Consider the following 24714-nt stretch of genomic DNA (forward strand, 5'->3'; position numbering starts at 1 on the left):
CGGGCCTTGATGGCTGATCGTGGCCGTTGCCGGCCCGCACGGAGTTGCGTACTTGCGTGCGCGCCTCGTAAACATCGGCGTATATGCGTACTTATCTCGGATGATGCGACTTTGGGCGAACACGATTGGTTTCGCCATTTTGCTTTCGTTGCCGGCTTGCCGAACTGGGAGTCCGGAACGCGACGTGACAGGCTTGGATTGGATTCGGTACGGTGGTGGCAGGGAGAATATCCGGTGGAGCCGCCTTGTGGTGCTTTTTCGGTAAAATGAAATTTGTCATCTGAAAAGAAAGTTGCCATTCAAAATGCTCGGAGCTGCCATGTGTTCGTGTCACACGTGTGGCATTTTATCGGGTCCCTTTCTTAAGGGCCTTTTGGTGCTACCCTGTACCGATCGATAAGAAAAATACTACACTCTATAAGCACTTAATAAAAAAATCCCCTAAAAACGTTTAATAAAAAATCTAAAAATAATTTAGCATGCATACAAAATGTACGTTGGCACGTCACAAGATTTTAAATTCGGATTAGACCTACAAATTTTGAAACAGAAAATATAAAATCTTCCATCAGGCACAAAAAAATGAGAAATAAATCTTCTTATTTATTTATTTATTAGCACAACCAAATCTTATTTTTTTAGTTGGTACAACCAAATCTTCTTATGAATAGTACTCTTTTTATATTGGTCCATAAATTTGGCCCATTTACGCGATGGGTGCTGAATTTGTTATTTTTGTTTCTTACTCTTTTTGTGACACTATAGATATACGCTGTGTGTACATGCTAAATTATTTTTCCGGCTGTGCCGCCACAAGGATGTTTTATTATTCAATTCTTTTTGTTATCAAAATTATGTTTTTAGGGGTTTTTGTTGAAAAAATAATTTAGCGACGTGACAGGCTTGGATTTGGTGCGGTCGTGGCATCCGGCTGCGTGGCACGATCGGACTACCAGTGCCCGGCAAACGGAAAAAAATTCTCTCCCCGTGCATACCTTGTGTGAGATGACGCCACGTGGTCCACCTGGCGATCCGACGATTCGCCGCTGAGACGCTCAGTTCGTTGGTTCTCGGCTCGGCAGCCCCTGCGCTCGGCTCCAAAACTTGCCATGTATGATTACGGCTCCCGTCAGTTACGCATGGATTGATTCCAAACAGATATGCAGGAAGATTGCTAGCTTCAGCCTCTTCGGTGCAGCGGCCATTCGATCGTGAATCTCTCATGGCTGAGAGACCGGAACACGGTCATGTACGCGATGGAACTATCGGCGAGTTTGCCGGCTCAACGCTTACTACAGTGGTCGGAACGGTAAACATGTCGGCTACTAAACAGAGTTTTCTGTGTGCAGACAGGTTGAGTAGCCTGCTGTTGCAGAGGTTTTCATGAGTAATATGCTTTTCCCTGCAGAAATCATCAACTGTAAAGTTGTAGCTATTCTCAAGGCAAAACTATTGTAAAAGTTTGAAAATTTGGGAGTGCTGATTTATTTACAATATAAGTATTTTTCCAAACTGCCTGTGATAAAAGGTTCTCAGATTTCATACTCAAAATTAGCCTGACTTCAACTGAAGTTTAGGCCTAAACAAAAAGATATAGCATCTTCGCTACAGTTGAACAGCAAATCAGAGAAACTAGAGATACAATCATAATTTTTTAGGCATCTGGACAGATATTTTGCAAGAAGTAAGATGGACATTTCATTAGCTGTCATTCATTGAAATTCTGTCATTTACATAATTTGGTCCTCGCAATCTAAGGTTACTCATTATACCAGCAGGAACCTACATAATGTTTGACTGATTTTGCCGCGGAACATGAGCTGCTTCCTTGACATATTTACATGATGAATGTTACACAACAAATTTCAGTCAGGGCCGGCCCTGAGAGGGGGGGCGGCCGCCCCGGCCCCCAAAATCCAGGGGCCCCCACCCAGGTATGCAAGAACTAGGCCTAGGTAGGCTATGGGCCTATGTCAGGAAAAAAATGAAAGGGCTGGGCGCTAGGCTTCACGCAGTAGCGCAGCAAGCAGCAGGCCGATCGCTTGCCGAGATCGATTCAACCGGGAGCGAGTCCTTCACGTGGAAAAAGGGAGCAATCGACGCGAGCCTTTCCAATTCCATCACGGCAATCAGGTCGGTGCAGCTATTCGAGCCCTAAGCCGCCGCCGCCCGACGTTAGTACTGGTACTGCCGCCTCCTCCCTCATGTGTCCTGGTAATTTCCTTCCTGATTAGCTGCTGATTTCAGTTCTTAGGGCCCCCATCTGCAATTCTATATAGGCAGTTAGGAACACGTATAATCTAGTTCCCGCTGATTTCAATTCCACGGACCTCGATCTGTAATTCTGTGTAGGTACACGCACTAACACTCATCACCAAATTGACCATTAGGTATAACATATTGCCGTTCCTTGATGCATAAGCCGATACTTTTCAAAAATTGATGCAACTTTTTTTCCAGCATTGTGTTATCATGTCGTAAAGGAAACAATACGTATACATCGGGTAGCGATAAAAGGAAAATAAAGAAAGCCGTGGATAAATTGGTACAATCACGGCGCGGAGATATGCACAAATTCCTCAAGAGTAAAAGTGATGCTTCCACTGCTTCGGTAAACCAAGATGATGAGTTGGCGATGGTTGCCATCGAGGAAGAGCAGTAACCTATTTGGAATTCAAAATATGATCAACGAGAAGAAAATGCTGACACCAACATCGGTGATAACAATGTAAGTGGCTTCGAGAATGTAGGTAATTCATCAGATGCACATGCACAATCTGCTAGTCTTGATGAACAACATGTTCATGCTCCTGATATTTAAGATCCAAGAAATTAGGATAATCATAATAATAAAGCAAGATACATCCTAGTTGAGAAAGGGATGTCGGAGAGAAAAAACGGAATACCATGTAGAAGAAGCAGGAAGACATTTTTCATAGGCTCGTTATTATGAAATTAAGCAATGGAAAGCAACATGATAAAAAGTGGCTAGTTTATTCAAAAGATGCCTGACAAAGTTTTTTTTGCTTATGTTGTAAGATTTTCTATTGTAGTGTTTCTTATGGAGATTTTCGAGCATGTCAGAGAAGTTGATTGCTATCATAATATCTTCATTGCTTATCCAGTCTTATTTACTATGCCCGTCACGGTCGCATCGGCCGAAAAAAGCTTTTAGAAGTTGAATTTATTGAAAAATTATTCGAGGTCAACAATGACTCATGAGAGGTTAAATGGCTTTGCTGCGTTATGAATCAAGAAGAAATTATTGGATGAGATTGACATCGACCCTATCATAAGTGGCTTTGCATTGAGGGATGTAGAAGAAAATTTAAAGGTAATATGTATAAATTATTTGATTCGCATACTGATTCATAATATTTCATGCATACATATTTCATTGTTATTATTATGATGTCTATATGAAGGGCCCCGAGTTTTAGTTTCGCCCCGGGCCCCCAAAATCTCAGGACTGGCCCTGTTCACAGTTTTACATATGATATCATCAATTATGATGCTAGTATGGGATCTATCTTGCCGCACTCTTCATCTTGTTGATGAACGACAAGCAAGCTGATGCCTTTTCCATTTTCTGAAACATGCTTGTGCTGCAAAGTTCAGAGCATGTCTTATAGCTAAAGCTTCAGCTAGTTCTACATTTTCCCACTTGATGAACGAAGCCTACTCTGGCTGCTTGTACAGATCTTAGGTGATCTTAGATTATCACGCCTTGTGTGGGTGTAGTTGAACAAGAAACAATCAGGAAGCATTCCATCATCTCCAATGGTTTCCTTTCAGTCTCCTTTTCTGCAATGCTGAAGTGGTTCCCAAATCTTCTGCAAAGAACCGGTTTCAAGTTTATTCAGTTAGACAGTGAAGTATACACATGTGTTATGCATGACATCGCAGCTTCAAAGTGACAAACATGGAAGAGAGTTTTGTCTAGGGTGAGACAATATTAATCTTTGCGTTGTCATTATTTACATCATCAAGGTTTTTCTGCTGAAACCAACGTTTCCTGGCAGCTAAGGTACTGCACGGTGATTAATCAAATGTTAATGGTCACCACTTCCACTAGAACGAAATAGATTGACACTAGAAGCAAAAAAAGGGAATATGCGGATTTGGAGGCGTACCTGTGTCGCTTGGCTGCCGGCCGCGCTCCCGCTGTCCTGTGTCGGACGAGGGGCAGGTCGGGGACGAAGGAGATGACGAGCGGCAAGCGGACGATCAGCCGGTGGCGAATGACGGAGGCGACTGCGCCAAGGGATGGAATCCGGCTGCGGCGGCGACAAGAGATGCGCTGACTCCAGTCCAGATGGGGTGCAGGTCGTGCGCCTAATCCCAGCCGAGCCGAAGTTTTGGAGCCGAGCGCAGGGGCTGCCGAGCCGAGAACCAACGAACTGAGCGTCTCAGCGGCGAATCGTCGGATCGCCAGGTGGACCACGTGGCGTCATCTCACACAAGGTATGCACGGGGAGAGATTTACATTCCCGGCAAACGGGGTGTACCGGTGTAGTATTTGGATTGGGATTAACTTTTTGGTTTTAGTTTGGATGGGCTGTGCGGAACTGTTTAATAAAGCCACCCACTCACACACACACACACACACACACACACACACACATCTCCCGCCAGCTCCTAGTCTTGTTGCTGGAAGCACCGCTCGCTCGTCACCCCACAGCCTTGCAGCTTTGGTCACAACAGTCAACTCGTTACCCGCTCAAAGCATCGACGCTTTGCCGGCAACGGTTGCAACACGTTGTCGTTGGTCGCAACATCCCATGGGCACCGTCACAGCTCGCCTTCAGCCACCAACTTGCAGCGGTGGTGGTAGCCTAGGTAGTGTTCCCCCTGCAAGTGCAACAATACCTCGCTAGCCAGCCGACAATTCCGCTCGTGGAGTGGTCGGGATAGGCTTGTAGCAGTGCCTTGGTCGCGGCCTTGCGGCATGGCGGAGACAAGCTCGCAGCACATATTGTGCGCAGCGCGGCGCCGATCTTGCAACATGCACCCTAACTTTAGAGCCTCAACGCAATGAGGCCGAAGGGGGAGGTTGGGCCGATGACTTGCAAGAGAGAGGAGGAATGGAGGATCAGGTTGTCGTTGGAAAATAAACGACTTGCTTGGATTCTCATGCGGTAAAGAGAGGGCGGTGTGTGGGCCTTACTGGGACGCATGACATGCGTGGAGGCGGTATTTGACCAAGTTTGTACCAAAAATTATTGGCATTCATAATATAGCATTACCATCATTAGATTCATCATGGAATATATTTTTATATTATATTTATTGTGCATTGTAGATGTGGATATTTTCCAATACGGTTTTCGCCCGAGAAAAAAAAACTTTGCAAAGTTTGACTTCAAACAATTTTAATATGCAGAGTAAAAAGAAAAGAGACGGTACTGAGTTGTACTCCCTCAGTTAGTACAAAAGTCGAGTCACTTATTTTGAGACGGAGGGAGTAGTACATAACGCTTACTTGCTGAAGAAAATGCGCATAACTTGCTCGAATGATAACGACTATATCACGTGCAATTAAGCGATGCGACGCGAGCTTAGCCGTCAAGTCAGACGGATCTCCAGGTCAGACAAAGGCCCCGATGCATAACCCGTCGACGGCCGCGGCATTCGGTGGGCCGCCGTCGGGTTATTACGCATTCCATTCGGCAGGACAGCAGTGCATTACCCAGACTGTTCAGCAGCGCACGCATCGCTGCCAACACGCATGGCGCGGCTGCGGCTCCGCACAGGGCTTCCTGAAAGCAGAGCAAAGCAGAGGCGGCGGCCACGCCAGACCAGACCAGACCACGCGTCTGCGATGATGAAACCCGGGGGTCCGAGACTGTCGTAGGCTCGTAGGCCAGGGAGTTGTTAATTCTATCTGAACTAAAGGCGGCACGGTGAGCAGATGATCTCGGGCCCGGTCGGCCGGGATCACGCGCACGCGACGCACCGTCTCACGGTCACCACCCGAGCAAAACAGCGGCGCGCGGCGATGCGGCGTCCACCGATTCGCCCGTCCGAGGAAGCTGCCCCGACGGGACGGCCGCCGTCACGTTCCACCTCCGAGGAATTCACTCACGGGCGAGTCCTCGCTCGGCCCCTCTACTTAAGCGCGCGCCGCACACGACTCACATCACCTCACCTCTCCTGCCACTACCACAGCAGCGCCACCTTTCTTCTACAGAACTCGATCATCTCCTACACCAGATCCAGCGCTCTCCTCTACTTGCTCTATAAGCAGCATACACCATGTGTGGCGGCGCGATCATCTCCGACTTCATCCCGGAGCGCGACCACCGCGGCGGGAGCAAGCGGAGCCTCTGCACCGCCGACTTCTGGCCAAATGCCGCCGGCGCCGGCGCCGCGTTCGACGACCCTACCGGCCACCACGACTTCTACCCAGCCGACCTGACCGGCGCCGGCGCCTTCACGCCTGAGCACCAAGGTACCATCACGTTCTAGCATCACGCCAAGCACTTGCTCCTACGTACTATCTGTGCCCGAACGTACCGTGAAAACCTTCTGCCTTCCGGCGTGCGTGCGTGCGTGCAGCGGAGGAGGAGCCGAGCAGGAAGCGGGAGCGCAAGACGATGTACCGCGGCATCCGGCGGCGGCCGTGGGGCAAGTGGGCGGCGGAGATCCGCGACCCGGCCAAGGGCGCGCGCGTCTGGCTCGGCACCTTCGCCACCCCCGAGGGCGCCGCGCGCGCCTACGACCGCGCCGCCCGCCGCATCCGCGGCACCAAGGCCAAGGTCAACTTCCCCAACGAGGACCCGCCCCTCGACCTCGACGACTACGACGTCGCCAACGTGGCCGGCTTCTTCCACCAGCCGTCGTACATGGCCGATGCCGCCGCGCCGGTGGCAACGCTGGCGACGTACGCGCACCAGCAGCAGGACGAGCCCGGGATGGAGCTCTGGAACTTCGACAACATCAACACCCAAGTGCCTATGTGATACTAGATACAAACTGTTCGTCCCTTCTGCATGCATGTAATATTGCCTTTACCTAATTATTATTAAGCTTGTCATGAATTATGATTTGTTTTTGACAGCCACTGTCATCGGATCTAACGAACACTGAAAAGTTACATTGGAAAAGTAGAATGAGCACAAGCAGCGTAACACCAACGACACTGCAAACGGAGACAACTTCTGATACTAGGAATGATATTCATAACTGGATTGCAAGCATGGTCTCAAGTTGCAAAATACTGAAACAAGAATGAACTGGTTCTGAATACTCATCGACACAAGACTCTGACATCTAAAGCAGTATGATTCTGGTACCCAGAAAAGTGAAGATTGACCGGTAATAGCAAATGTGACAAGGGTGCCGAAAATTCCACGGCTTAAACCTTGAAGCCCCTGCTGTTCCTCCTTCCTCTTGCCTTCTCGAATTTCCTGCCCTTGGAGCGGACATATGGCTTGGTGTGGCTGTGTGGCACTCCTGGAGCCTTGCCAAAGTGCCTAACAGCTTCCCTGGCGTTCTTGGGACCCCTCAGGAGAAGCTATTAAGAAAATGTAAACTGTTAAAATGGTTGTCTATGGCATTTATCCATGAATAACGCTTCAAAAGCATGCACCTCATATTGAGGTTCATCACTAATTTATGGGAAGGGGGAAACCATCATCATACCACATGTTTGACACATCTCAAAACAAAAGAAAAAGGATACCGTAAATCAGAGCAAATACCTCTACATGACTACAATACCAAAGATTCTAGCATCAGTAGCATGTACTAAAGTCTAAAGACACGGCAACGCAATGAAATCATAAAGACCATGTCAAGAAGGAACAGCGGCAACAACACACACACTGAATTATCACGTACTCCCTCTGTCCGGAATTACTTGTCGTAAAAGTGGATGAATCTAGACATATTTTAAGTTCTAACACATACATTTCTATTCATTCCGCGAAAAGTATCCAGGACAGAGGGAGTACTATGAATCAACAAAGATTTACATTACTATTTATGCAAAGAGAACATATGCAAGTTTTAAACAACTCTTAACAAAGGAAAATAAAGTAGACAAGACCTCGTAACCAAGACCGCAACTACTACCATAAAATAAGCATATGTACATATTTGACCATTAAGATTGACTTTCTCAGTGAAAAGATATAGTAGTTAAATAATCATCAACAAGTTAGTTAAAGTTGGAAATTTGACCAGCTGTCCGGCACAACCATGAAAAAACTGCAATTGGCTGTAGGTACACGATATAGATTTAGACAGATATATCAACTTCGTTTATGTGTACCCTTAACACCTGACAATAGGAAAACCGATGAATCAGAAAAATAATACATCGTTCCTTGAATACCCTACCACAACCTACACCTAAAAGTCTCTCTGTAACACACTATGAGCATGAACAATAAACTTGGTTTTCTCCACCTGCAGGAGTCTAGCATACTTAATAGTTCAAACAATAGAATTGTCTGCTTCGATTGTAAAGCTTTGGATACTACCTCATGCAATATAAAATGCATCAAACAGCAATATTAGCAAATACAGTAGCTAAAAAAGGAGAACTCAAGCCATACCGTGTTCTGTCCAAGCGGAGCACGGAGCGCGAGCTGGTCAAAGGTAAGGCACTCGCCACCGGCATTGACAATCCTTGCCCTCGCCGTCTCGGTGAACCTGAGCGCGGCCACCTTCATTGCCGGTATCTCGTAGACCCTCTGGTCATCGGTGATGGTGCCCACTATCACAGCGATCTTGTCCTCCTACACGCGTGTCACAACCACAAACACCGCCCAGGTAAGCTTCACATGGATTCATCCTGACCAAAGGTAAACAAAAAATGGCACCGCGCGCGAGAGAGGGATACCTTCCCCTCCATGAACCTGACGAGGCGGCGCATCGAGAGCGGGGGGCGGTTGGTCTTGCTCATGAAGAGGCGCTTCAGGATCACGGCGTTGAACTGGCTCTTGGTCCTCCGCACCAGGAAGCGGTAGAGCTACGAACAGGAAATCCAATTGCGGTAAATCTGAATCCCTGAGCAGTAGACGGGGGTGCTGCGGTGACACCGGATCGAAGGGGGACTGACCTTGACGAGCAGCTTGAGGTACACATCGTCCGATTTGGGCGCCGTGCGCTTGGTCCTCTTGTTGCGGCCGCCGGCGACGAGGTCGATACCCTGGGTGCCACGGGAACGGATGGTGTCAGCTAGGCGTACAGTTCAGAGGAAGACGAGGAGGAGGGAGCGGAATGAGAGATTACCATGGTTGCGCGGTGGAGGCTGCAGCAGCGGCGAGGGTCAGGGCGGCAGCGGCAGCGGCAGCGGCGGCGGCGGGACGGGTGCTAGGGTTTTGGATGGAGTGAGGAGTGGAGTCTAAATATGGTGGTGTGGGCGGAGAATCGTTTGGGCTGGGCCTAAATTGGTGGTCTTTGTTTCTTTCGTTTGGGCCCAAAGAAGCCTTCCTTGTTCCTTAACGGATGACGAGTTTTCCCTCCAAAAAAAAAAATCAAGTGAAGAGCTTATTGCCTCCAAAAGATGGTGAAGAGCTTATTTCCAAAAAAAAAGTAAAAGTGAAGAGCTTATTGTGCTGGCGATAGCCAGATGATATTTCTCTCTCTCTCTCTCTCTCTCCACTTGGAACATGTGATCAAGGTGAGTCGTGCACTCGTGCTCAACTATTTGAAGTTTGGATGTTCAGACAGACGAAAATGGAGAAGAACCTTTTCATTCGATCATGTAATATTTCGTTTGGCATCTTGCAATAAGGAGGTGGTACATTTTTTTTTGCAACGATGATGCTTCTGTTGGTGCTTGGTGGAGCTGACTTATGCGCCGGTGGTTTATTGTTTTGTTGTGATTTAGAGTCGGAATCACAGTGCAAAACCTGGTGTTATGTCTTTCTTGTTACTATAAATCATAGGCACCCATCGCAAAAAAAGAAGAGAAGAAGATTAGGCACGCTTTGTAGCGCCGGGAACATGTAGGCTTGACATGCGTTAGGAACTCTGAAGTAGATAGCACAGCAGAAAAAGAGACATGGATCAGCCCAAATTCCACCCATAACTTGCTGAGGGGCTTAGAACTGCTCTAATAAACACATGCAAGGAGATTGTGCACCATTGCGCTATTGCTATATGGTTTGTTACGGCTCATGGCTTGCAGATGACAAAATAACCAGCATACAACATTTTATGGCCTGGTCAAAACAGATTATTCTCACTGGACTAGAGCTCCTTGGTGATGCATTAATTTTACGTGTGGTTTATTGTTACTTTCAGTAAACAACCTGCTCTTCCCATTTTTCCCACTGGAGCAGAGTACTGACATTTGCATATCTACTATAGGTCTCTGGATTCTTGTCTTTCTCTAACCACCATGGTGGACAAAATAATCTGAAATCCAATTGTATGAAGCACATCTGAGATGGCCTTTGTCCACCTAGATGCACCAACGTAATAAAGGCAAAAGCACGAAGCAATGGAGATGAAGGGAAGCAACAGAAATTACCTTGTGGTATCTGAGATGTGGCGACGTGGACCGAAAACAAAAACAAACAAAACTGAAGCTGGTAACTTCTACAGTAATACACAATGACATTCATTTAGATGCATGGACGAGAGAAAAAAGAGTTGTGATGCCAATAAAGATTGCATGTCAGAACAGTTCACCATGTTAAATGAGATGACTACTATCACATCTAGGCTGTCAACAAAAAGAAGACAACAATGGGTAACTACATTAGTCATTTTTGTTACACTGCACAAAACCAAACCAATACTCTTCTCTTTGGTGCTTTGCTCCTCATCATACTTTCTAGAGTTCTAGTTTCATTCCAACCTTTATAAGACTGCAATCATCTATAACAGAAGTAACCAGCAAAGAAAGCAGAGGGGGGGAAGTTCAACCACTCCCGATTACATCCTAAGCAAAGGTAGCCACAGCTCAAAATCTCTGGCATACGAAACCAAGCGCATTACAGAAGCAAAAAACAACAGCGCTATGCTCGAACACCTCAGTCATGACTAGCAAATCAAGGACAGATGATCTTTATCTCCAGTCTTGGGACCCAAAAGATCCAACTACTCCTCGCACGGAACACCTCAGCTTTGACTAGCTCCAGTGATCTTGCTTGTTGTTTTCAAGAGTCCTTCACCTGCCAAATCAGACAAACAATCAATTCAGTAAACCACTCGAAAAATGACATCAATGGGTTCAGCAGGCTACTTCTGCTGGAAGCATGCAAGGTTGTGTGCTTTCCATATGTACTCTAGAAGACAGATGCTACCCCAACAGTGCAGACCGTCCTAGATTCAGCCCCCATGCCCTTTAGCCAAATATGGAAGCATGATTCAGGATCACTGAAATTAAACCCTATCCCAGTTGACACACCAACAACATTCCATACAAACCTAGCAAGGGGACAATAAGAAAATAAGTGCTTGATACTCTCATTCCGTGCAAACCTAGCCAGGCATCAAGTTTTCGGATCATACTAGCCTCCAGGAAATCAAGGTTACAAGCTTCCAAAGCAGCAAAAGAAACAGGGACTCCTAGGTACTCAAGGGGAAGAGTTCCAACAGGGCAGCCAAAAACATCAGAGTAAATTCAGCAACTGAATTCCCCCCCCCCCCCCCCCCCCCCCTCTTAGAATAGTTCAATTTCAGTCCAGACATAAGCTCAAACATATAAACAGAAGGTTGAGATTAATAGCTTTATCAGGATCATGACTAACACATAAAATCGTGTCAACCTTAACTAGAATGTGTAATTAGAATTAAAATGAGCAATCTGGATAGGACCATTTGACATCACAAAGCATCAACTGGCATTGGTTTAATATCAACAAATCATGTCGTATTCTTGGATATCTTAGGTCTATTCTATGGACATGTTGGATTCATTTATGTAAGACGAGTTGCGTGAGTAGAAAAGAGTCAAGATAAGGTACTCTTGAATTGGGCATGGGTTAGGGCGGACATAAATGACAATGAAATGATAGATTAGGAAGACTTTAATAGATTACACATGTACTAAGACCGAGTGCAACCCAGGCAAAAGGTTAGATAAATTTGGATATGGTATGTGTGCAACTGTCATAACATACTAAATATTGTTCTGGTAGCAAGAGTAATGATCTGACACACAAAAATCATGTTAAGTACGTAATAAGTTGGTTCAGTTAAGCGTAAAGATACAAGTACCACAAAGTCACATGTACACACATTCAGAATGTAAACTATGATTCCCCACAAAAAAAAATGTAAACTATGATAGCAGCAAAGTGAAATGGGATATTTTAGAAGTTTTCAGAGAACGTATTCCTATAATTTTGCATGATAGCCATGACAGTACTATATATGAAACTGAAATCATATTTGTGAGTATGTGAATCAAGATGATGTGATTGAATGACCACGCCCCACCAAAGCAAGTTACGCTCAATCTCGCTGATAACTAGATTTTCATAGACAACCAGATAGAGCAGTTATAATGTTATACAAAAATCTACAGTACGTGACATACCCACAATCAAATCATTATGTGAATTGCAACATGCTGCTAACAGCACAACATTACAGTACTAATCCAAGCGCGATTACGAACTCGATCCACATTGCAAACTCTAAGACCAGGTTGAGGAGCCCTTCCTGATGCACCCCGGCGGCCTTTCCGACCCCAGACTACGGCCATGAGCGGAGAGGAGAGGAGGGGAGGGAGCGGCGGTTCGTACCTACGCGGAACTGGCGTCGTTGTCTCGGTCGACACCGGGAGAGGTGTCTGGAGTCGCGGACGGATCGGAGTCGGTGGCCGCGCCGAGCACCCGAGGGGCGGGGCGCCCTGGGTCGGGATTGGCCCCTGCGGACTCGCCGAGGGAGCCAACCCCCGGTGTGGAGGAGGCGGCGGCGGTGTCGTCGTCTCCCCGCGCCCTCTTCACGCCCCGCGGCGCGGCTTCCACGGAGGGAGACGACGAGGCTGCGGAGGCAGGCGTCGCGGACGAAGAGTGGTCGGCGTTGGCGGCGGCGGGCTTTCCGACATCAGCGAAGGAGTCCGCGCGGGCACCGGGGGTCGTGGAGGCAGAGGCGTCGTCGGGGTCGTCGTCGTCGTCGTCGAGCCCGTGCTCTTCCCTTCTTTTTTGCGCTTGGCGATAGCGAGCTCTTCCCGAGCGTTCCAATCATCGAATAATCGCAGGAACGTGGGGGAGAGCTCCTCGTCCACGGCGGTGGTGTCCTTGTAGAGGCCGAAGACGTGTCCGGGGAAGTTCGGGTCGCCTGACACGGCTGCCCCGACCAGAGCCCACGTCCCGTCCCCCGAGCCGGTCACGCCGACCAGAGCGCGAGGGCGGCGGTCCGCCGGGTCAAACTTGGAGGAGATGGCGCCGTCGATGGGGGGCAAGGCGGAGGGGTCGATGGGGGACAAGGCGGAGGGGTCGATGGGGTCAGCGTCGGGCCCGCCCATGGTCGGCGGGCGCTGGTGCAAGCAGGGCGGGCGCCCGGCGGTGGTTGCGGCAGCGCGGGCGGGAGGCTGGGGAAGCGGTTGCGGCAGCGCGGGCGGGCGGGAGGTGGGGGGAGCGGTTGCAGCGGGGCGGGCGAGGAGGGGAGGGAGATATTTTCTAGTATTTATTATTATTCACCGTATTATATCCGGTTGGATTGGATGATAGCATCTCTATCCCCTACAGATTGATGAAATGGAGCTCATTTGTGTTCCCTCAGATTGATGAAATGGAGCCCTTTTTTTTTTAACACAGTTCAGTCGCAAGCGCTCATATAAACACGCATACACTCATCCCTATAAACACACACACGCATACCCTACCCCTATGAGCACCTCCGAGAGACTGAGCCGGCATTTCATCTTGAGATTTTACGAAATCATCGTAGGCGCCTCGTAGTTGACGGGAACGTCTCCTCCCACTGAAAGCGTATCGCCGGAATTCCTGAAATAAATCCAGGATAAATGCGAGCATCAGGATTTGAACCCTGTTGGGTTGGGGATACCACTGTCCACCTAACCATCTCAACCTGAGGTTGGTTCGCATGGAGCCCATTTGTTGCAATCTAAATTTATAGCAGACTTTCACTTTCTCCTACTCACCACTCTACCAGGAATACCAGGTCATCCTCCTCGCGTCCGCGTCGCTCCCAGGGGGGCGACACGGATGAACCCTAGCCCGCCGCTGCCCACCACACCTCCTCTCCCTGCCCCCTCGCCGCCGCCGGGCAAAACTCCGATGGTGGTCGGCAGCGGCGGGGTGTTCTCCCTCGCGCGACCTTGTCTGCGGCGGCGGATTCCTACCCCGCCCGGCCTGGCTCGCTTGGATCCGGCCGGTGCGGCGCACGGCCCTGGACGGCGCGTTGCTCACGCGGTTCATGGGCGCCGGGGAGTTGGCCTCGGGCTCCTTCAACGACGCGGTGGTCGGCTTGGATAGGGAGCTACTCGGGGAAAGGAGCTTCAAGGCGGCGGTTGCGAGCTGCCGATCTGGCGCGGCTTGAAGGGCGGCGGTGTGCTCGTGCTCTCGATCTGGTGCGCTAGATGGGTTCTGGCGCGGCTAGAAGGGAGACGTGTTGCTCGTGCTCTAGTCTAGGTGTGGTTAGAAGAGCGGCAGCAGTCGTGGTGCATTGGGACGTCAGAGCTAGCTTGGTGTTGCCGGATCTGGCTCCGGTGGTGATGTTCAGGCTGCTTGGCCGGTCATCTCTGCATGGTGCAGGTGATGGCGGTAGGGAAGCTCTCGCCTTTGGTTCCTTGTCTTGTGGTTTCGCCAAGGCTGACTGTTGCTGGGCACCATGGTGGTGTTGGTGGTTGCGGTGTGCTTGGCGGGGTGGTGTCGGCTGTTTGGTGGAGGTTTGGAGGCACCGCGGGGACACGGCGAGGGCGTTCGCCGGATCTTGGCGAGGAGCACTACCGGTAGGTGGCTACAGGTGGAGCGCTAGCAACGGCGGCGACGGTGTTGGATCAGCCATGGGGGCGGCGGCGCCGAGATGGCCCTGCCAGGAAGGTGTCCTGGCGTGCAGCGGGCTTCCGGCCGCCTCCGTGTGAGGGGATCGCGGTGATGCCCCGGTGGAGATGGCGCCGGAGTGAGGTTGGAGGGGCGGGCCAGATCCAATCTGGCAGTAGTCTCTCGGTGTCGATGAAGGCCGATGGAGCGGATCTGGCTTTTGAGGCTTGGAGGATATGGTTGCTTCTCGACGGCGATGTTGGTGGAGGCCTGATTCGCGCTCTCTCGACAGTGCGGATGGTGTTGGGCCACGTCTACACGGCTTCGGCGGATTTGCTACGATGACAGCAGTGCGAGGCTTCAGGAACAGTGCTGCCCGGTACCTCGTCGGAGTCGAGATGCGCAACATTACGGATGAAAATCCTATCCGGTTTGGCCGACCGGCGTCGATGGCACCCGCGGGGTGTCGTTCCCCTCTCTGGAGGCGACGTCGAGTGTGTCGCCATCTCCCTCGTGCTTGGTGTTGGCAGTTGTCTCCAGGCGAAAGCCTTGGTCCTCTGGAGCGGCATGATGGCGGCGTCTGCAACGTCGTTTCTCTGTTGGGAGCATCGTGTGAGGAGACCGAGTTTCCTGTTGGCGCTCCTCCGGTGTTCGTCGTGGCCCTGACCGCTCCCCTCTGGCGCTATGTATGGTCATTGCTGATGAATCCAAAGGAAGCTGGAGTTGCTGTTCTTCAGAGGTGTTCGGTGTCGATCAAGACGCGGCGAGGTTTTTTGGTTTTGGGCATGTTTTTCCATGTTGTAGTTGTGTTGTCGTGCGTGGCTGTCCTGAGGATAGCCGGATGTGGTGTTGTGTTACGCCCGCTGTTCACAGTGAGTGGTAGATGTTATGTACTATTTTTCTCTCCTTCTATAAAGCTACGGTACGTAATTTGCGTACCCTCGAAAAAAATTATAATAGAGCCCCTAAAGAATAGCATGAAGCCCCCTAAAAGCAAAATATAGGTTGCAATTGGGTCCTGGCCGCAGCCATGGCAATGGTGCTGCAAGCGGCTCCTGGCCCGCCTCGTGCGGCGACCCTCCACGGCTCCTGGCCAAGCCTCCTTTATCGCCTCGTGCTATCCCAGACGGGGCGGCTAGCTACCACCCACGCACGCCCGACAACAGCGTCTGACGGCTAGCATGCACGCACGTGCGGCAACGACGGCTAGCTAGCGCGCACGCGGCTGGTCGATGGCAGCGGGGACGTTCAGAATCGGGAGCTGGTGACTGTGGCAGTTTGACGAGAAATTTTCCTCTCACCAACAGTTTTCTTTTATCAGAGCTGGAAAAGAGCCCACGAAAACTGAAGATACTAGATGATACCCCATGCGTTGCTGCGGGACGTTGTGGTTTCTATGGGTAGATTCGAAGAAAAACATATATTGTATGAATGATTATTAATACATATTGAAATGTTGGACAAATATATTTCTGCACAAAGATAAAGAGAATTATCAGTAACGTGCACCGATTTCCTCTCCCAAGTAACTATGTTGAATTTGTAGAACATTGAAGTATTTCTAGTACAGTCGCTCCAAATGAGACAAAATTTGTATGGCAAAATTTTGACAACTGGAAAAATAAAGTATGGGCATATGATAGTGGAGGTAAAGCACACCTAATAAGTCAGCAGAGATATATGTTCCAAACATCCAGAGAGGCATCATGAATAGCATAAATCGATAAAGTTCTTTTAGTTGCTAAGGAAGCAATACTGTACAAAAAAACTAAATTTTATTTATATATACTGGTATGATAACTTTTTTCGAAGACTTATACATGTAGGTTTTACTTTGTCTAGAAGTTTCCTACTCTAATGATTTTATCCTTTTCATTTGTAGCAAAGCAACAATCAGAATTTTTGTTGTACTTCCATCTTGATTTAAAAATTAAAAATAACTACCACCGGAGGTGATCCATGAAATAAACTGAATGATGTAGTTTTACCAAACTATTTATCAAAAAGGTACTACTTCTCAGGTCGATGGTCAAATACCAAGAGATTCAACATTTCTAATAGCTAAAATATTGAAGAGAAAAAACAACGCTAACCAAATAGAGAAAAGATAACAGTGGTGGCAAAGAGGGAGCTTCTGAAACCTTCATGTAAGCGGATGGCGACGGCGTGTGATGCGACGATGGTATCCTCCATAACCCACCAGCTGCTTCACACAATCACACCCCACCATTTATCTTTGTACCACTACCTACATACATCCCGTGACAGAGAGGTCAGGTTCAGCCGGCGGAATATGCCAATGTATGGCAGGTGAGGCACAAGAGAGACATACTCCCTCCGTAAACTAATATAAAAGCGTTTAGATCACTGCTTTAGTGATCTAAACGCTCTTATATTAGTTTACAGAGGGAGTATCATTTTTTACTCAGTTCAATACTCTTAGCTTGATTGACTGGTGGCTGCATGCTCTGGATTATATTCCTGATTGCAGAGTGCATACTTTCTTGTCCATTGTCATGATTATTTTGTGGCGCATATGGATGGAGCGATCTGACCGTATTTTCAATCTCCAAGCTTCGCCGTTCCTGCATAAGTATGATTTCATTGTTCTGGAGCTAGGCACCTTGCGGACGGTTAGATCAAGAGCGTCCGGTGGCTGGGTAATCATGGATAAGAAAAGTTTAACCAGTCCAGGCCTTTGCTGCTTTGCAGCTTTCAATCACTAATCATCTAATCCTATTTATACTCCTACTGTAATCCATCCTTCTTTATTTCCTTCTGTCGACCTTGCACAGTGGATCTGTAACAAAACTTTCCACCTCATTTTGAGGTGTGCTCCCGTTCTTAATGAATGAAAATAGTGATCTAGCTATGTTTCGCCAAAAATAATAATTAGAGAAGAGCACAAGAACCTGACAAAAGCCTTGTTCAGAAGAAAAGAAGAGCTTGACCAGAGAAGAAACGGGACACCGTCGTGGGCCTCCTCCAGATCGTCATCTTCAGATCAAGGCGGAAGAAGCAGGCTGGTTGTTGGGGCCACGGGCACATCGTCGCTGGCCGTTGGGCGAGGGAGGAGGGTGGGAGACGCCGACGGGAGGTTGAATCACGTGCATAGATCAATACGTCACAGGGAATGTCGAGAAGGAGAGGGGAGGGAGTTGATCACCAGTGGTACAGGCATGAGAGGTATGGCAGACGCCCACCCGTATGGAGGATGATTGGTACAAAGTGAGTTCGGGTGGAGCACCGAATTTAAAGAAGAATCCATCAGTTTCTTCTACAGAGATCATAGGAAGAGGAAGTGAAGCGCCCGTCACTAATGACCAGCAGCTGAAGGGTTTAAGTGATGGCATCGGAGAAGATAAACAACATGGGCCATTTGGAGCATTGGGCTGCAAAGGCGTCCACAAAGTGGGCTGGTTTGGTGTCAGCAAACGAAAAATTTGAGGATCTCTAGCTTCCAGCTTCAGACGCCTAGCGAGCAGCAGTGAAAAACTGCGGAAGTGCTCACCTCTTTGAATCGGGCTCCTCGCCTCGCCATCCACGCCGCGGTGCAGAGGACCGGTGTGCAGAGGGTCCGTTCTGGGTGGCCGGTGACCATGGCGGACAACGCTGGCCGGTGACCATGGCGGACAACCCGCGTCACGCTCGGAGCTGAGGAAAGTGTGTTGTGAGGGGAGCTGCTAATGGTGTGGTGAGCAGCAACGACGGCTTGAAGGTGGGACCGGGAGTCAGTCTGGCGATGGAGGAGGTGTACAGGGGTGGCGGCGCGCATGGTGGGCAGGTGGATGCGTGGGTGCCGGGGGCACAACAGTAGGAGAGCGAGGAGGAAACACGGCGGATGGCCGGTGCTTTGCCTGTGGCGCGACTGGTCGGCACGATCGATGGCCGTGGGCACAGTGGGAGGAGGTGACCGGAGGAGGGAGAGGAGGAAGCGCGACGGAGAGCCGGCGCTCTGCTTGTGGCATGACAGGCGCATGGCAGGGCGCTGCGACAAAGGAGGAGTAGACGGGAGGTAGGAGAGGAGGAATTGCGCCAGACGGGAGGCACTCCAGTGGTGAGGCGAGGTCACCGTGGGCGCATCGAGGATAACGGAGGGAGGAGGGTAGCCCGGCGCTGTAGATTCGATGAGGAGGCCTGCCGTGCGGGATGGGGAAAAGATGAAAAAACTGTTTTTTTCAACGCCATGACCATAGGGCGAATAAGGTTGACTGGCTGATTTTTCATTGGCTGGTTTTGAAAACTGATTGATGGCGTGGCATAATGCTGATGTGGACAGGGTGCATGTTGAGAGAATAGGTAGAAGTGGGGAGCAACTTCTTAAGAATGTTAGATGAGGTAGTTGGGCTCTCATATTGGGGGATCACTATTTTTTTATGGTTTGGCCAAATATGCGGGATCAGTTCAGGTCAGTTTTTTGACAAAACTAAAATTGACAGTTATTATAAGGGTCGATGCCTTTTACGGGATCTGCTAGAGATGCTCTGAAATAGTGACAGATATCAGGGAATTGCTCTCAGTTCGAAAAGAATGCTTTATTTAAATGAGATGGCCACAACCCTGTGGCCGGCGCTAGGCGCTGGGTTCTTATCCTGGCATGAAAACCATATGCACCGCCCTCCAAAACCAGCAACAAGGAAGGACCACCGCAGAGAAATCTAGAAGAGGCTTTGTGAGCGACATGAAGAGAAGTATGTGTGGGACGAGCACCGGTGCAGAGCAAGACCACCCCCATTATATACCAAAACAAACCAACATAACACACCCCGAGGACCCCTTCGTCGACACCTAGCCGCCGGACACAATCAAGGGTGAACCTGGAGCCCCCACCCCATTAGGCCAACTCCAACGCACGACTCCAAAACTGCATACTACGTTTCTCAACACCAAGCCCATAAGTTGACGGAGGCACTAGTCAGGTTTTAGGCATATGAAGCCAGGAACGCCTAAGTTCCACCTAAAAGTGGCCTAGATTTAGGTAAAAAGTGGCAAAACTTGTCAAATCTCGCAATCCACCCCTCTAGGCCAAAATCAATCAATTTAGGCGACAATTAGGAAGGTTGCCCGGTTTCAAGCAAGTTTGTAGGCCGGCAGCCTCGTACACCCCCCACTACTACCTAGCTTTTCAGTCTAATCAATTAGCCTCAATATATGGGCCAACTTGAGCTGGGCCCAATGATGTCTACTATGCAACTTTATTCTTGTAGACTCATCTTGGGCCTCCAAGCGCAGAGTTTTGTAGGACAGTAGCAATTTTCCCTTAAATGGATGACCTAAAGTTTATCAATCCGTGAGAGGTGTAGGATGAAGATGGTCTCTCTCAAACAACCCTGCAACCAAATACAAGAAATCTCTTGTGTCCCCAACACACCTAATACAATGGCAAATTGTATAGGTGCACTAATTCGGCGAAGAGATAATGATAAAAGTGTGATATGGATGGTAGAAATATATTTTTATAATCTAAATAAATAAAAATAGCAAGGTAGCAAATAGTAAACGGGCACAAAAATGGTACTGCAATGTAAACAGGCACAAAAATGAGGCCTAGGGTCCGTACTTTCGCTAGTGCAATCTCTCAACAATGCTAATATAATTGGATCATATAACCATCCCTCAACGTGCAATGAAGAATCACTCCAAAGTTCCTATCTAGCAGAGAGCATAAGAAGAAATCGTTTGTAGGGTACGAAACCACCTCGAAGCTATTCTTTTCGATCGATCTATCCAAGAGTTTGTACTAAAATAATAGCAAATAATTTCAGATTCATAATACTCGTTCCAACACAAAGAACCTCAAAGAGTGCCCCAAGATTTCTACCAGAGAAACAAAAGACGAGAACGTGCATCAACCCCTATGCATAGATTACCCCAATGTCACTGCAGGAATCCGCAAGTTGAATGCCAAAACACATATCAAGTGAATCAATATGATACCCCATTGTCACCACGAGTATTCATATGCAAAACATATATCAAGTGCTCTCAAATCAATAAAAGTATTCAATCCGATAACAACGAAATCTCAAAGGGAAAAACTCAATTCATCACAACAAGACAGAGAGGGGAAAACACCATATGATCCGACTATATTAACAAAGCCTGCGATACATCAAGATCGTGACATCTCAAGAACACGAGAGAGAGAGAGAGATGAAACACATAGCTACTGGTACAAACCCTCAGCCCCGAGGGTGGACTACTCCCTCCTTGTCGTGGTGGCCGCCGGGATGATGAAGATGGCCACCGGTGATGATTTTCCCCTCCGGCAGAGTGCCAGAACGGGGTCTAGATTGGTTTTCGGTGACTACAGAGCCTTGCGGTGGCGAAACTTCTGATCTTGGGTTATTTCTGATGGTTTCTCTATTTATAGGATTTTTTGGTGTCGTTTTCACGCAAAGATGGGCCTCGAGGTGAGTACAACCCACCGGGGTGAGCCTGGCCCACCAGGCGCGCCCTGGTGGGTTGTGCCCTCCTCGTGGCTCTTCTGCCCCTCCCACGAAGCTTCGGGGGTCTCTTTCGTTCCAAAAAAAATCGTCAAAAAGTTTCAGCTCATTTGGAGAACTTTCATTTCTGCACAAAAAACAACACCACGGTAGTTCTGCTGAAAACGGTGTCAGTTCTGGTTAGTTTCATGCAAATCATACCAAAACCATATAAAATTACTGTAAACATGACATGAATACTTCATAAATTATAGATACGTTGGAGACGTATCAGCATCCCCAAGCTTAATTCCTACTCGTCCTCGAGTAGGTAAATGATAAAAAAATTATGAAGTGTGAATGCTAACAAAGTGCATAAGTTTGATCAATGATAATTTCAGTCACTTTTCCTAGCATCATAATAGAAACTCTTTCTTATAAAACTTCTCATGTTAAACTAGCAACCAATTCACTTGTTAAGGTTCAAACGATGAATTCTCTTGAAACTCAACAACCTATGTTCTCAGTCACCAAACAATTGTAATTCAACTTATTCAACAGAGTTTAAGTAAGAGCTCCACATACTCAACCATCATATAGTCTTCTATGATTTCTAACACTCACTGCATACACATGAGCAAAACGTTTCAACCGAACACATAGAAAGATAGGGGCTTATAATTTCACCTCCCAACGTATTCACCTCAAGGGTGATGTCAACAATAATAACTCATGCTACCCATATCCAATTGGATATATGTGTCTAGATCTTTCCTCACCACATGATGCTTGCCAAATATAAAAATAAAAAGGAACAGAGAGAAGAACTTTGACTCTTTGCATAAAAGTAAAAGATAGACCCTTTGCAGAGGGAAGCAGTTTGTTTGTATGCTCAACCCCTTAGTGCAAAAGAACATCACGTTGTATTGCCCCTTGTGATGGTAACCTTTATTATGCAGTCTGTCGCTTTTATTCTTCACCATCACAAGGTCGTACAATGCTCAATTTTCTCTTACACTAAATGATCTCACACTTTTAGAAGCAATTTTTATTGCCTTATTGCACTGCTGACAACTTATTTGAAGGATCTTGCTCAATACTTAGGTAGGTATGGTGGACTCTTGAAGATAATATTTGGGTTTAAGGGTTTTTGGATGCGCAAGTAGTATCTCTACTTGATGCGGAATTTTTGGCTAGCAAGGATGGGGGGCAAGCACCACAAGGATCTATGACAATATAACTTCTATGTGAATATGAACAAACATAAACCATTACGTTGTCTTCCTTGTCCAACATCAATAATTTTGGCATATAATATTTTGATGGGGGCTCACAATCACAAAAGATTTCCATGATAGTGTATTTGCATGTGAAAGTTCTCTTCCTTCTACTAATAATTCATGAATTACTTGTATGACCAATATTGTGATTATGAAGCTTCAAAAGATTTCACTTTCTAAACCCAATGTGAAGCTACTACTAGGCATGATATAATTTCAACTTCATGATATTCAATTCATTCAACAATTAGTCAAAGTATATAAGTGAAGCACAAGAGTAAATGACAAGCTATTCCAAAAAGATATAAGTGAAGATCAAGCGAGTAGTTATGTAAATGGGTAGCTACTTGAGGACTCTCTCTTATTTAAAAAAACTTCCAGATCTAAGTATTTTATTAAATCAGCAAGCAAAACAAAATAAAATGACATTCCAAGGATAGCACACATCATGTGAAGAAGCAAAAACTTAGGCTCAACCGATACTAATGATAATTGTTGAGGAAGAAAGGTGGGATGCCTACCGGGGCATCCCCAAGCTTAGATACTTGAGACTTCTTGAAATATTATCTTGGGATGACTGTGTCTTCTTAATTCTTCTCATATCACAGTTTCCCTAAATCTTAAAAACGTCATCCACACAAAACTCAACAAGAACATGTGAGATAAGTTAGTATAAAGCAATGCAAAAACTTTATCATTCTCTACTGTAGCAAATCACTAAAATTATTATTTAACATTTCATACTAAACGCCTCTGCATATTTAACACTCCTATCCTCAAATAGAATCATTAAACAAGAAAACATATGCAAACAATGCAAACATAACAGCAATCTGCCAAAATAGTACAGTCTGTAAGGAATGCATGAGTATCAATACTTATTTAACTCCAAAAATTATGAAAATTTAATACACTTTAGAAAATTTATCAGAGCTTAATATGCATAAAGTTTCAACATTTTATCACATTCTGACTTTTCTAGGGATTGTTTTCAACAACGATAAACTTTCTGTTATAAAACAACAACGTGTAGACTTGCAAAATAAGCATGTCAAAGGCTATACTTGACATTTTTATTGAAATAAAAGATGCAAAACATTATTCTAAATAACAGAAAGCAAATCCTAACAAAATAAAATGACTCTCCAAGTAAAACTCATATCATGTGACGAATGAAAACATAGCTCCAAGTGAGGTTACCGATAATGTTGGAGACGAAAGAGGGGATGCCCGATCTTCCTTAGATATTAACTAGGGGTTCCTTGGGCATCCCCAAGATTAGGTTCTTGTCACTCCTTATTCTCCTCATATCGATATCTCACCCAAAACTTGAAAAATTGAATCACACAAAACTTAACGGAACTTTGTGAGATAGGTTAGTATGATAAAGAGCAAACCATTTCACTTTGGTACTGTAAAAGACAAGATTCATAATTGTTCTCACACAATGCCTACTGTAGCATATCATTTCCACAATTTATATTGAGCAATATAAGCCATAGAAATTAGAAAACAAGCAAACTATTCATTGAAAACAGAATCTGTCAAAAACAGAACAGTCTGTAGTAATCTGTAATCCAACCATACTTATGTTACTCCAAAAATTCTGGAAAATTAGGAAAACCTGGGAAATTTTCTATTAATATTCTGCAAAAAGAATCAGTATTTTATAACGCTTCTGTTAAAAATGAGAATTATTTTCCTGAGCGCAAAAGTTTCTATTTTTCAGCAAGATCAAACCAACTATCACCATAGACCATCCCAAAGGCTTTACTTGGCACTTTATTGAAACGAAAGCTATAATACATGATTACTACAGTAGCTTAATCATGTGAACACAGAAAAATAGTAGGGGTAATGATATGTCTCCAACGTTGATACGTCGCCAACGTATCTATAATTTTTGATTGTTCCATGCTATTATATTATCAACCTTGGATGTTTTATATGCATTTATATGCTATTTTATATGATTTTTGGGACTAACCTATTAACCTAGAGCCTAGTGCCAGTTTCTATTTTTTTCGTTGTTTTTGAGTATCGTAGAAAAGGAAAATCAAACGGAGTCCAATTGACCTGAAACTTTACGGAACT

At 46.8% G+C, this 24714-nt stretch overlaps 2 protein-coding genes and 1 non-coding gene across 5 annotated transcripts; 1 reads left to right on the forward strand and 2 right to left on the reverse strand.

Moving 5' to 3' along the window:
* The first annotated feature begins 6126 nt into the window (after positions 1-6126).
* On the forward strand, positions 6127-7277 carry LOC125535675 (ethylene-responsive transcription factor ERF071-like). 2 transcript variants are annotated; one of them, XM_087543157.1, is made up of 3 exons: positions 6127-6451; positions 6559-6977; positions 7061-7277. In XM_087543157.1, the coding sequence occupies exons 1-2, from the start codon at positions 6256-6258 to the stop codon at positions 6960-6962; spliced, it is 600 nt and encodes a 199-aa protein (XP_087399283.1). In that variant the 5' UTR covers positions 6127-6255; the 3' UTR covers positions 6963-6977; positions 7061-7277. The 2 variants fall into 2 exon arrangements, with proteins under 2 accessions (XP_087399283.1, XP_048554697.1); XM_048698740.2 differs by lacking the exon at positions 7061-7277 and having other exon boundaries at positions 6559-7040.
* Positions 7165-9397, reverse strand: LOC125535676 (large ribosomal subunit protein eL18y). 2 transcript variants are annotated; one of them, XM_048698742.2, is made up of 5 exons: positions 9241-9397; positions 9068-9157; positions 8849-8977; positions 8562-8744; positions 7165-7516 (listed from the first exon to the last, which is right to left on the reverse strand). In XM_048698742.2, exons 1-5 carry the CDS (start codon positions 9241-9243, stop codon positions 7358-7360), a joined length of 564 nt encoding a protein of 187 aa, XP_048554699.1. In that variant the 5' UTR covers positions 9244-9397; the 3' UTR covers positions 7165-7357. The 2 variants fall into 2 exon arrangements, with proteins under 2 accessions (XP_048554699.1, XP_087399284.1); XM_087543158.1 differs by lacking the exons at positions 9068-9157; positions 9241-9397.
* Positions 9398-10697: 1300 nt separating this feature from the next.
* On the reverse strand, positions 10698-13552 carry LOC125535677 (uncharacterized). Its single transcript, XR_015615757.1, has 2 exons — positions 12711-13552; positions 10698-11132 (listed from the first exon to the last, which is right to left on the reverse strand). It is a non-coding gene; the product is annotated as an uncharacterized LOC125535677 (transcript).
* Positions 13553-24714: the final 11162 nt, after the last annotated feature.

Source organism: Triticum urartu, chromosome 2A (genome assembly GCF_056163025.1).
Source record: "Triticum urartu cultivar PI428250 chromosome 2A, HENAU_Tu73, whole genome shotgun sequence".
NCBI lineage: Eukaryota > Viridiplantae > Streptophyta > Magnoliopsida > Poales > Poaceae > Triticum > Triticum urartu.

Excerpts from the sequence above, each read along its gene's own strand:
- LOC125535675 (XM_087543157.1), top strand. The coding sequence starts at position 6,256 with ATGTGTGGCGGCGCGATCATCTCCGACTTCATCCCGGAGCGCGACCAC. Across the intron at positions 6,452-6,558 it reads CTTCACGCCTGAGCACCAAG|CGGAGGAGGAGCCGAGCAGG; the intron begins GTACCATCACGT and ends GCGTGCGTGCAG.
- LOC125535676 (XM_048698742.2), bottom strand. Across the intron at positions 8,745-8,848 it reads TCAGGTTCATGGAGGGGAAG|GAGGACAAGATCGCTGTGAT; the intron begins GTATCCCTCTCT and ends ACACGCGTGTAG. Across the intron at positions 7,517-8,561 it reads CTCCGCTTGGACAGAACACG|CTTCTCCTGAGGGGTCCCAA; the intron begins GTATGGCTTGAG and ends TTTTCTTAATAG.